The sequence below is a fragment of the Danaus plexippus genome, assembly GCF_018135715.1.
Source record: "Danaus plexippus chromosome 22 unlocalized genomic scaffold, MEX_DaPlex mxdp_27, whole genome shotgun sequence".
NCBI lineage: Eukaryota > Metazoa > Arthropoda > Insecta > Lepidoptera > Nymphalidae > Danaus > Danaus plexippus.
Window position 1 is genome coordinate 3,107,283 of NW_026869855.1, and position 13,657 is coordinate 3,120,939.

The 13,657-nt window shown below is 28.1% G+C and overlaps 1 protein-coding gene across 1 annotated transcript; it reads left to right on the forward strand.

Annotated features, from left to right (window-relative positions):
* The first annotated feature begins 10,059 nt into the window (after positions 1 to 10,059).
* On the forward strand, positions 10,060 to 13,331 carry LOC133320404 (UDP-glucosyltransferase 2-like). The gene is made up of 4 exons (XM_061528741.1): positions 10,060 to 10,991; positions 11,058 to 11,283; positions 11,360 to 11,579; positions 11,696 to 13,331. Exons 1-4 carry the CDS (start codon positions 10,173 to 10,175, stop codon positions 11,952 to 11,954), a joined length of 1,524 nt encoding a protein of 507 aa, XP_061384725.1. The 5' UTR covers positions 10,060 to 10,172; the 3' UTR covers positions 11,955 to 13,331.
* The last annotated feature ends 326 nt before the right edge of the window (positions 13,332 to 13,657 follow it).

Sequence of the window (13,657 nt, forward strand, 5' to 3'; positions counted from 1 at the left end):
AAGAACACTGGATTCCACAAATGCTTATTTTAAACTAATCAAAACAACGTAAACGACATTAATTATTGCTGAACCAGCCGTTGACCGTTCGGTATTTTCTTTTTTTTTCAGAGTCAAATTTATTTAAATAAGTAATAATATATTTTTTTATATTATATAAAAGCCACTTCATTTAATAATACTTACTTACTTATATAAACAGAATTTTATTCGACTTTGCACTCCAAGACAAATGCTTACTTTTGTCAGCAAAAAAAATTGTTTTGTTTTGTAATCTCTATGGTTTGGAGTAAATCAAAGAACAGAAGTGATTATTATATGTGTCTTACTGATACCAATAGAAATATCTGTACCTGAAACGTATCACTACTACCAACCCTCAAAGTGAAATTTTTCTTACCAAAACTAGCTTGAAATTTGTATTGAACTGAAAAATTTACGATAAATAATTTTTTTTTTTTAAATTAATTAAAATAAATTTTTAATCAATTAATTCAAAACAAATTGTCCTCAACACCATTTAAAAATAATTTACATCAAGGAATAGCCCTTGAATGAAGTTATAATTTTAGCCTAAAAATATTTTATTTAATACTTTTATTTTATGTAATAAGCTTAGTAAAAAAATAACATCTTACTCCTAGTATGTTAATTATTATATTCGTCAAATAAAAAGACAAACAGAAACGGAATAGAAAATAAAACAATCAAATAGGAATAAAAAAATAGTACCTAGTTGATTTTATCACCTATAGTAGATCTCTTTCAGATAATCGTAGGATTGGTAATATATATGAAAAGGGGAAAGGTGAATAGGGCGCAATAAGAGCATTAATAACAAATAAACATGTCACATACATATAATTAATTATACATGAACATTTACGTTATATACAGACGGAAAGCCAAAGAAAAACCAAACACTACTCTTAACTATAATAATTAATTAAAATTCATATGAATGCTAGGGATGATAAACGATTTAAATGATGTAAGATTATAATAATTATTCTAATTTACTGATTTTAGATAACCCATATAATTTCGGTGGTTTTGCAAATGACGGTACGATTTATTTTATATCTAAATTGAGTTTTGGACTATATTTATTCAGAGTTTTGTTTCCGCTAACATTTTTTTGTCGCCTGTCACAATAAACAAATGCATAAATGATGTATGTACTTCCTACAAGTTGTCTTTTTGACCGATATCGATAAATTATACATTTATGTGTCTATTTATATAGTAACGCTCAAAGATCGAAAACGCTAAGTGAGCGGAAAAATTGCTGACATTGCCTTGTAGTCATAGTAAAACATCCGCATGGCGAAATCCGTGTAATGGCTCTAATGAAAACGCTCACGACGCGACGCGTTGTGGCAATCAGAGAAAGACCAAATAGCTAAATTCGTGTCGTGGCTTACATGCTATTCGATCTCAATACGTTGTGGCAATGAAGAAAAGCCATGATGTCTTGTGTTAAAAATTTGAAAAACTGTTATCTTTGTTTATTTACACACCAAATAACAAAACAAGAAAATATAGTTTATCGGAAAGTTTTAAATTGATCGACAGACTTTGTTTAAAATCACAGTTAAAAAGTTGTGTGTATGTATATAAACAATATTGACATTTTAAAATTTTATATGAAATATATATATTTAAAATATATGAAAATATTGGTTCACACCCACATCTGGCAGTTCCCATATTAATGCTTGTTTGAGAAAAATATTTTTTTTAATAATAAAAAAAAAAAGTGTACGTTGTATAACATTCGGTTATGAAATCCAAATGTGTATGGTTAAATTGTCTGTTTCAGGTCACACGTGTTTATCACGATTAAATTAAAAATTAAAAAGATGCGGATGTACTCATGAAAAATTTTTATAATAACACACCAGCAATTTCTAAAACCACGAAGTAGGTTAAGATGTCAAAAGCTTTATATTTTATTATGTTTTATTTTTAATTGAAGTCTATTTATATTATTTCTTTTATTATCGAAAAAGTTAGAGTAGTGTAAAATATAATCAAACCATTTTTCCCAGATACATTTCCCGTATACATAATATGTGTTTTTGCAACATTTTAATGTAGAAAACACTATAATTGTCTAATCTTTTTTAAATTGTTTAGTATATGCGGACTCCGTTTTCAATATAAATTCATTGCCTTACTATTTTAGTAATTTAATTAATCGATGTTTACCACATTGTCTCCCACACAAATCATTTCAAAGCATTAGGTGCAAAATTCAGTTTGAATATAAGTATTGTCTAACCCTCTTCAACTATATCATGTCTTTATAAGCGAAGGCTTTGTTATCTTGGCTATTATAATAGCACTTCCTTATAATCACTATCTTAGACTTTAGCTAAGAATTATTTGTATGTTACATAATTACAAGAAATATAAGAATTAAATAAATTTCAATTATTATTATCTTTTATAAATGATAAGTGTGACATCATAGATAAGCAGATATATGCTTTTTAAAAAATGTGCTATACATTTTAAAAGTTAAATGCGGAATTTAAGACTATGCGACGCAGTCTCTTGGAATTAAAATGAGATTTCATTTCAATCCAGGTGTCTTATTGAAAGAGTCGAGACTAAGAAAATAAAACAAGTATTCCTTTGATTCACCGATAGAGCGTCGCTTCGGTCTCATTTCCATTCAAAAGGATTTATTGTTCAGTTTGCCGTTTATAATTTCAAAAGACTATTGTGGTAAAAATTAAGCAAAGTCTGGTGCGATTTAGTCTATTGTTTAGACACAAAAGTATGCATTTACCGTGCTGGTCTTATTGATATCTAATAGTTTAGTTTTTCATTTGATGTGATGTGACGGTTATTATCTTGTTATCTTTTTGTCATGTTATTGCTATCATTTAAATTACAGGGATTGTGTAAGAATCATAAACAAAACAAAAAACATTTAATGAAGCTCTTATTTACACATATACCACGAATTTGTTATATTATCATTTTGCTCCAATCTGCTGTCCAAGTTCTTATTTCTGTTTCTGCAAAGTCCTTGATATATTAAAGAAATGTTGACAACACCGTAACAATAAAAATAAAAATTATCAGTGGTATATGACAGATAACAAGAGTAACTGACAGACACAATTATCTCGTCTTTCCGTTATATCAGTGGCCGTAAATTAACTGAAACGTTGACTTAAATTTAAAATAATATAGTAAATAACGTAGTACACCCGAAAATCATAGTTTCATTAAAATAATTTGAACTTTATTCAAAATGTATTTAAGATGTAATTTACCTGAATTACATTTTAAATAAAGTTCAAATTGATTATATACAGGATTTAATTTATAATTTAATTCTGAGTTTAATAAAAGGTAAATAAATATTAAATTATTGTTATTAAAACATCTCAGGACTAGTTTACTTTGTACGTCCTAATTGAATCTCAAGATGGTTCCTTCAAAATTTCCCAACGAGTTTAATTTCCACTGGGACTAGTTTCTCGAGATGTTAAATTTAAACTAAAATTATGCATCATATTCCGCTATCATATATGAAAGATCTCACGACGGTACATAAAAAGTATAAAATTTAGTACGTTAAAATTCACTTATTGCAATTTTCAATTTATTACCTTCTTTTATTTAGGATTTTGTTTTATTTAGTTTGTAAATGAAAAAAACTAAAAAAAAACTAGGATCCATTGATTCATACGCTTATTATTTTTTAAACTTCAGCTGTACTCATAATTTAATGAATATACAAAGGAATGATTACGTTATATTTTTAATTATACATTACATTATACATTATATTTTTAAAAGAAAAAAGAAATTAAAGCACTTGTTAAGCAAAATTTCATTTTGGGATTGGGATTTTTCTATCTTCTTATAAAAATATGTGGCCCAGTCCGTGCGCATCGTGCCCGAGATCACGCTTGCTGCAAAGTAACTGAAATCTCGGTAGTAATTAGTTTTAAAATAATTAAAAAAACACGTTTTCCTGAATGTCTGCCAATTGATCTAGGAAAAGTTGGGAGTATTTTGTTAAAAATAATTATAATCGCGTAGTTAATCCGAAAAATATTCGTTTTATTTCAATGAATATTCGCAAAAATCTTAGATCTAATGCCCTGAAGTGTTCTATAAAGTAGAACATGGTAGCAGAAACAAATTGCTTACTGTATGAGATAATGTGAGCATTCTTAGAGAAAAGAAAAAGGTGGTTTTAAAAGTTAATATGAAATATTGTATTTTATTATTATTAATATTTGCAAGGACAAATATAAAAAAATGTACAAATGTTTTGAGGTTGTTCTAATTTGCACTGTTAATCCTTGCATAAATTAAAATATAAATTTATGCAAGGATTAACTACTACGGAGAGGAGAAGTAATTGACTTTATATAAATTTAACCGGTACTTAAAAATTATGTATTATGTAATTCGTCCCAATGCGTTCTTTATCGAGAGTCTTGTTAATCTAATATATGTGGCAATCTAATGCCAGGATTGGTAAAGGTTTCTCTTTAGACTGGGCCTGAAACTGGCACCTTTTCTAATTATTTGATTTTAATTACACCCATATCATCACATACACTTAGAAAGTTTTTTTTTGGGTTTTTAAATTATTACATGTTAATTTTATGTGCAAAGTTTATAAAAAAATACAATAAAATATAACATTTCTATTCTTTAATTTAAAAAAATTCAATGAAAGTTTATAAAAATATAACAAGGTAAACTATGGCCGACTATGTTTCTGTACCGACTATGTACACTTATTCATTAATGTTAAAAGTTAAAAAAAAACAAATTTCTCTTCTAACTGTGCTGTATTCGACTATATTACCCTTGTGTAACTAGGTATAAAAATCTCAATTTTAAAATAAAAAGATTACACCAAACTCTAACAGTTCATAGCCTAACAGCTGGTGTCAGTGAGATGCCTATTTGTACATTAAATTTAATTATTACAATATTTTGTTAGAACTCACGTTTATTCGTTATTATTTGTTTTTTTTTTGCTTCTTAATTACACAGTCACTGGCTGTAATCGGATGCAGCAGTTTGTGATGTATTAAACTAACAAATATTTGCTAAATAAACTAGACCTTATGAATCAATTCTTAACCGTGTTTCATATTAAGCTTTCGGAGCTTTAATTACTCAAAACAATACCGACTGTAATATAGATTAACGCGGATTTCCTGTTAAACTGTTTATTTTCGAAATATATTTTAAAAGGTTTTATCACCTCAATTTTATTTTTTCACAAACAATTCTATTGAGGGATGCACTGAATTTAACTTATAACTGCATAGCGGTCACAAATAATACTTTGAAATTTTCCTTATTTTATAGCATTATTAATTGAGATTCCACCTATTTTTTTACGATTAAAATACAGAAACACAAACTGCCGTAGGTTTCTTAAAGTCTTTAAAATCCTCGTTAATTGACTTAGTTGAAAATTTAGTCTTCATTTAAAATGGTTGTTTTTAAAACTGAGTGGCCGATTTTATATTGTGTTAACATTAATTTCAAAAATGAAAAATAAAGAAACAAACCCTGTATTAAATAAAAGCAATAACATTGATATGTAAATCAACTATAACACACTTTAAGGGTGTTTCATCTAAATAGTTGTAGAATAATTAGAATAAAAATACAAAATTCAAAATTGTAATTAATCTGTGAAAAAATCCATTTTGTCTTCCTTTTTCTGATTTCGATACTTTATAATTGTCTTTTTACTCCATTTTTGATCTCACAAAATAGTAGCAATCAAAAATCCTTCTCCTTATGTTAGAGCAATCCTTCTCCTTATGTTCTTTAAATGGCGTTTTAAATGTGAATAAAAATCATAAAATGCAGACGATCTGAATTAAATTAACTCACCATTTCGTTCCAGGTGTCCTTTGAATTTTCAATAAAGCAACGCGTCGGTCGCATTTGCATTCTACAAGGATTTATTTAACAGTTTGTCGTTTATAATTTCAAAAGGCTATTGTATTAAAATGTACGTGAAGTCCACTATGATTCGGTCTTTTGTTTCTGAAATTATAAACCAAGAGTATTTAACAAGTTTGTCTTGGTATTATTATTCTTAGTATATCGACACTACATTACACAGGTTAATAATATTGGATTAGTAGACGAACAGAATTAATGGAACACAGTTTTCCTTTTAATGAGATAATTACCAAAAGCAGAATTTCCTTATTTATTTTTTTGTAATCTTTTTTTTTTATTATTATTATTATTTGAGCATCAATTTGTAAACAATATGACCTTGATTGTGGGATTGAGAGAGAGGGAGAGGAAACGGTAGAAAAAAAGAAAAAGGGCTGGAAAGGGTGGGAAAAGGGAAAGGTCAACGCCGGACGTCTAACTCGTCGGACGAAACTCAGCCCCTTCAAACTACTTCATGCTGCATGCATGTAAACATATTGGTGTTTAGATGAAAATGGGTGAAAATTTAAAACTTCCTCTAATGTACACATTCTTGGTGCTATCTATTCTCGTCGCCCACACATTGATGTCTTTTGGCCACATTCAAGCGTTTTTCACAAGAAGTTTTGTTGGCCCAATAATCAGATCCATGAAACACAACAGGTTTAGTGACCGATTTGTAGATTTTTCCCTGTAAAGCGATTTGTTATTCGAACTAAATCAAGTTTTGCCTAAAAAATTGTTATATTGACTATCTAAATGTACAAAACCCACACGTACCTTTTAATTTTTTTTTATTTCACACTTAAATAAAATTTTGAAATTTTCAGTATAAGTAAAGTATGTATTGAAATGTATTGTATATCTTAAATTATTAAAGCAAGATCACGATGAAATACCTTTAAAATCAGTTTAGTTATCTGAAGACTATCCTGTACTTATAGTTTTTTATATACTATTATTACATCATTTTGACTACTTTGCTTTTTTAACTTAGTATTATAAGCATAGTTATTATTTTTTAATCGATCAAATTGTCTTATATTATTTTAAAAATCAATGCGTACAAGACAAAAAGATAATAAAAAATGTAACTTTCTAACAAAGAAAATTCAATACGTGAACAATTTTAATTGCCATAAAAGGCACAATCCGTGTATCATAAGATAATTTAAAAGCAAATAATTATGATAAGAACTATATTGAGAGTTACAAAAAAGATAACAAACGGTAGGAAGACTTGCAGAAGACTTTGTAACTCTTGGTAACATTGTCATTCAATAACACTATATTTTTTCAACTTACTCCTTATTTTATTATTCTAATTCCTTAGAGACGTTTTGATTACGAGTAATTTTCTGCAAACATCGCCCCTAGGAGACGAGTTGAAAGTATGGTCAGTTCGTCTTGTTATTATTGTTTTCCCTTCACTTAAGAAACCAGGTCATTGTCGATTACATAATTCGATACATTAGGTAATAATGAGTAAGTTATCGATGTTGTCCTAATTTACCGCCAACTGTGTTTAACTTTTTATCTATATTTTTTAAATATAGTGTTGCGTATGCTAAAATATAAATATATACAGTTTTATGTTCTCTCAATTAACCAATATAACAGCAGCTCGACTGTATTCATGACAAAAAATTTGAAGCAAGAAAGAAATTTTTAAGGATATTTTTTTTATTTACATTGACATTAACAATTTTTTAAATTATTTTTCATAGATAGTTAATTTGGTTGGATCTTATGATTATCTTTTTTTTGGAAACGTAATAAAGTTGTGTTCAATTATATAAGTGTAAAATATTTATTACAAGGACTAGAATTTTATATTTGGAAATAAAAGGGGGACCAACTTATACCTTGGTCGCATACCGCCAATCACATTTGTAAGCTATTAAACCTGTGTATTAACAATTAAGGTAATAGTGATAGATTGATGGTATATTCAAATAAAGACTAGAAACAGCAAATATAAATTGATAAATAGAAGTTCGTCAATAAGTCGGTGAACTGGATTTGCTTCAACAATTACGTTTAAAACAAATAACTTAAAAGTACCTTTAAAATATTTTAATTTTTTAGCCAAAAGTTAATTTCGAAAATTTTATGAAAGCATGTACTTGAAAATAACCTATGTTAATTGTTTTGTCTAACTAGCCTAGACTCTATCGCGATGTGATAGAGTTAACGGTTAATATTGTTAATCGTTTTAGATATAGACCTACTTTTAAAATAGATCATAATCTAATTAGACCTTTTTATGGTTAAAAATACTATTAGAAAACTTAAAATGAGATGTATGTATGTATGTATGTATGTATGTCGTTATTTTTTCTTGTTTAAAGATGCTTTCGTTTACAATTTTCCGATAGTAAAAATAATATTGTTAAAAAATCAATAACTTGTTAAATCTCATATTTTAATTTAATATTCCATTTAGATATAAGACCTAGTCAATATGAACTATAATGATTTACCATTTCAATCCGGGTGTCTTGCTCACAAAAAGGGACCTAAAGAAATAAAGGGTATAATTCCTTTGTATTACCGATTCATCGTTGCTTCGGTCTTATTTTAATTCTTAAAGGATTTAAAATTCGGTTTACCGTTCATAAGTTCAAAAGGCTTTTGATGTAAAAAGTAAATTAAGTCAAGTTAGATTCAGACTTTTGTTTCTGACTTCAGTGAAATATTCTGAACAATTTAAATTTTCGTATTGGCTACTAAATTGGGTCCATTGGAGAATGATAAAGTTTTCTGTATCTGGAAATTACTGACTATTTTACTTTGGCTCGTGGAATATATTTAATTTAGTTTAACCTCTTTTTTGTGCACCGCAGTCCAAATCTCATTTATATGAAAATATTCAAACATTACAATGTGTTAGCCTCAAATCCGTTGTTTCAGATACGTGTTTTTTAAAGTTACTATACGAGAATTTTTGACTGTTTGCGGCTTTTATTTACTGCATAAGATAAGAAATAACTTGTAGTAAAGAGAGGCGTAGTTGTGCTAGTACGTGGTTGCCGAGTACTGATAAACACCACAGAACAGATATTTCGTGATAATTACCTACCAATATTTTCGTCAGTTGTTAAAGATAAAAATAAAGATTGATAATGGGTATCTTATATCTCTACACAGTTATTATTTTGCTTGGCACCGATTTCAAAATTATAAAATAATTATTTTATATTATTTTCTATCCAACTAAATGAAAATACGTATTACTTTGTACGAAGTAAATTTATTTTTTACTTTTTAGTGAAAAATAAGTTCACTGCTTGAAGTCGGATTTCTTTTTTTGGTTAAAAATTATTTTATTTTACAATTTTATGTGATGAGTAGACCGAGCAATGATCTCCATCATCAGATATACTGCAGACCTTCATTATAATCCATATAGGTGCAAAGTTCTCATCAATATAAATGGATTAAGTCCATATACAAGGTAATTATTGTAAACCGTTAAGGAATTCCCTGCACTATCCTTCGTCTTCATCATCAGACCCATAATGACAGTCACCGTCTATCTATCTGTAAAGTTCTTATCAATACAGATTAATGAAGCTGAAGTTGAATCTGAAACACAAAGTATCTGCTATTAATCGTTGAATAATTCCTTCGACCGTCGCTCATCTCCGTCCTCAGATCTACCCCAGACCTTCAGATCAACCCCAGATCATCAAATGGTTGAGCTTTAAAATACTTAATGAAAAAACTTACAACCGTACTAGTCACCTCTAAAATGTTTGACAGTTTCCCGCGATTTCTCTGATCTGTCATTATCAAACCCCTGTTTCTTTATAATGAGACCGCCTTTGAAATATCTATTTTTCAATAAAAAAACAATAATAAAAATCGGTTCATAAACGAGGAAGTTATCCACGGACAAACATAAAAAAAGGCATATATACGGTCGAATTGAGGAACCTCCTCCTTTTTGAAGTCGGTTAAAAATTACTAATCTGTTAAAAATATTATAATAGTACTGACTTTATTATCTTTAAAAATATAATATTATATAACAATGAAAATCGAGGCCATCTCTATGTTTTTAAATTTATATAACGATAACATCCAAACACGATTAAATTTCATTTACTATGTTAGTTTTTTATACTATATTAAACTGTAACGACGTGTACGAGTATGTTATCAATATAATATTAATGCGGTTTTAAGAACCATAACGATACTTAAATTTATTAAGCAATATGGAGTTGTTAAGAATCATTTGTTTCTTATTTTTTTTAATAAAATGTGAATCTGCCAGAATACTAGCAGTGTTTCCAATTCCTGCGTATAGTCATCAGGTCACATTCCGACCATATACACAAGAATTAGCGAAACGAGGTCACGAAGTTACTGTTATAACTTCACATCCAGCATTTCCTAAGGGTAAAACGCCAGAAAATTTTACAGAAATAGACGTTCATGAAGCAGGAGAAGAAATAAGAAAAGAATTTTTCTCTGAAGTGGTAAAATTTAATGGTTTGATAGAGCAACAAACGATGACGATAAATGTTTTCAGCCGCGCTATGGAAAAATATCTAAGTTTAGGCCTACTGGACGAATTTTTGAATAACAAGACACATCAATTTGATTTGGTAGTAGTGGAGGCTAGCGTAAAGCAAGCTTTAGTATTTTCCCATGTATTTCAAGCACCAGCTATTCAATTGAGTTCATTTGGTGGATACCTCGGAACATTTGAAGCTGTGGGAGCCTCAACTCACCCGTTATTATACCCATCTATAGTAAGACAAAGATTTCAAAATCTAACAATGTGGAATAAGTTACTGGAATACTTTAATCATTATTATATGATGTGGATATATTATCGTGCCGAAAATTATAACAATATGGTCCTTAAAAAATATTTTGGCCCTAACGTTCCAGAATTATCAAAATTGAATAAGAACATTGCCCTACTTTTCTTAAACATCCACTCTGTTTGGGATAGTAATCGTCCTGTACCACCTAACGTTATATATTTAGGTGAATTGAATAAAAACAAACCGAAACGCTTACAACAGGTACTAAGAACACTACAAGTCAAATGTAAAGTTTTCACTCTATGAAAAGCAATGTTATCATTTTAGGAAATTCAATCGTATTTAGATTCGTCTAAGCACGGAGTTATATATGTTAGTTTCGGAACAAATATTAACAAAGGCATATTGACACATGAAAGACTACAGATTATTATAAAAGTATTATCTGAACTACCCTATGATGTATTAATGAAGAATGACGGCGTGGAAGCTATGGACCCTTCAATTAAAAACATTAGACTGTTCGATTGGGTTCCTCAGACCGGTGTTTTAAGTACTTTTTTTAAAAACATTTTATGACTTTATTTATGCATTATTTTAGATTCACCATAATTTTTAATAAATTTTAGATCATCCAAAAGTAAAACTGTTCATCACACAAGGAGGACTGCAATCATCACATGAAGCTATAGAAGCCGGTGTACCATTGATTGGTATTCCATTGATGTGGGATCAAATGTTGAATGTCGATAAATACGTCAAATTTAAAATAGGACTTCAATTAGATATATACTCTTTAAATGAAGATACTTTTAAGAAAAGCGTAGAAACAGTTCTAGGCAATGGAAGGTAAGTAGTAAAATATAAACGGTTATATCTAATCTTTACGATAAATTATGCTAACAAAATAAACTTTTTATCTAAAAGAAGTCCGTTAAAGTTAATTGTTTAAACATTACTTTCAGTTTTAGAACAAACATAGAAAAACTTCGCACTATAATGAATGATCAACCTCAAACACCAGTAGAAAAAGCTGTATGGTGGACAGAATACGTTTTAAAATACGGTGGCGAACATCTTGGATCAGAATCAGCGTACGTGGAATGGTCTGAATATTATGAAATCGAATTAATAGCTTCTGTTTTAACAGCCGTTATTGTTATAATAATATCCGGATTGTTATTGATGAAAAGGTTTCTAAGGTTTACAAATATTGATAAATGATAATGTTAATTGTTATTCCGTTTATTTCATACACAATTTATAGGCATCCTTTAGAGTAAATATACAGGTCACGTCACAAAAAAAAAACTTTTTTTATATTATAACTCCGTAGCATAACCACAAGTCTTGAGTAAATATTTATTAATATGATATAAATAAAATGTTAGTACTTTACTTAGTACTTTTATAACAGAAAATATTATTCTGATATTGAAATAAATATTGGAAAATAATTATAACTCACCTATCAATTAAATGAACATGTTGCAGTTGTCAGAAGTCTTCTAGTTTATTTCAGTACACTCCTCTTACTTTCTATATTCTTTGTAAGAGTTTCGTCTTCTATTGTTAAATAAAGTTATCTTTTCAGTTATAAAATAAGTTATCTATAAGAATAATCTTATTAAAAATACACAATTTTTACGAAATGATCAAACTATTTCCTGAAAAAATGAAACATGAATAAAAATTTATCCTTTTAACCATCTGGGATTTCTCGCCTGACAAATTTTATACTTTATTTTTTTGACATTCACACCATAATATTTATATTAGTTCACTTAAAATATAAATAAACACAATAGCATATATAGGTGTAAAACACACTACAAATCGAGTATGCTAAATTTGAGGAAATTTTTAACGAGATAAAGTTTAACAAAAGAACATGAAATAGAAATTATATACTATTAAAAAACTTATCCAAGATGCACGGATAAAAGATTATTGTTAAATAACAGAATAGAAGAAACTTATAATGAATTTTTTTGCACTACACACACTCATCTAGTAATACTAAAAATAATAAATAAAATGATATATGCATATGTTAAAATTATATCAAGAAACACAGGAGGAAGGAGGAAGAAAAAAGAATGTAAAAAAACATTAAAAGTAAATATTAAAGCATTAAACAGCAAATAATAGAAAAAACGTAATAAGGTGTTCATATATAGAAATGACATAGCAATCAAGAAAATATATGTATTAGTATACCGAGTAAAATTGAAACTTTAGAAAAATTCTAGACTTTAAGAAGAGTTTAAGACAAATTTTGACAGATTTTAGACTGAAATAAAACCATAATCCATGATTAATTACACAATAATGGCTGAATGCATTTAAAACTCGTTGAACTGAAAAGTGTGAGTACAATATAAAATATTTGCTTAATGTATAACCAAGTAACTGTGATAAGTTATGAAGACAAATATAATATTAATTATAAATAGTTAAATATATTTTGCTAGCTACAATAATAATTCGAGGTTTTCTACTCTGTATTTATTTTTTCGTAAGGAATTTGCTCAGTTGGACTAAATGATTCTGTAATCCGCATATAAAGAATGAAATATATAATAAAATATTTATTATTTGTTACAGTGTCTCATTTAACAACAAATTCCGTTGAACATATAAGAATTTTAATGGTGCCTTTGTTTTTGTTACAGTTTTTTGTTCTTTGTAAAAATACAAGCATAATGTTATCTAAGACTTTCGCGAGTATTCATTTAAATAAAAATAAGATTTTCAGATTTTTTTATTATTTTAAAGCTACAATATACACCCGACGTCTCGGTACCTTTGCAGCGATCGTGAATACAACAGATGAGATGAATGTTCATTACATTGATTATGGTATTAACACTATTGAGGTAGCCTAATCTATTTTGAAATAATATTAAAAATGATACATGCATGAC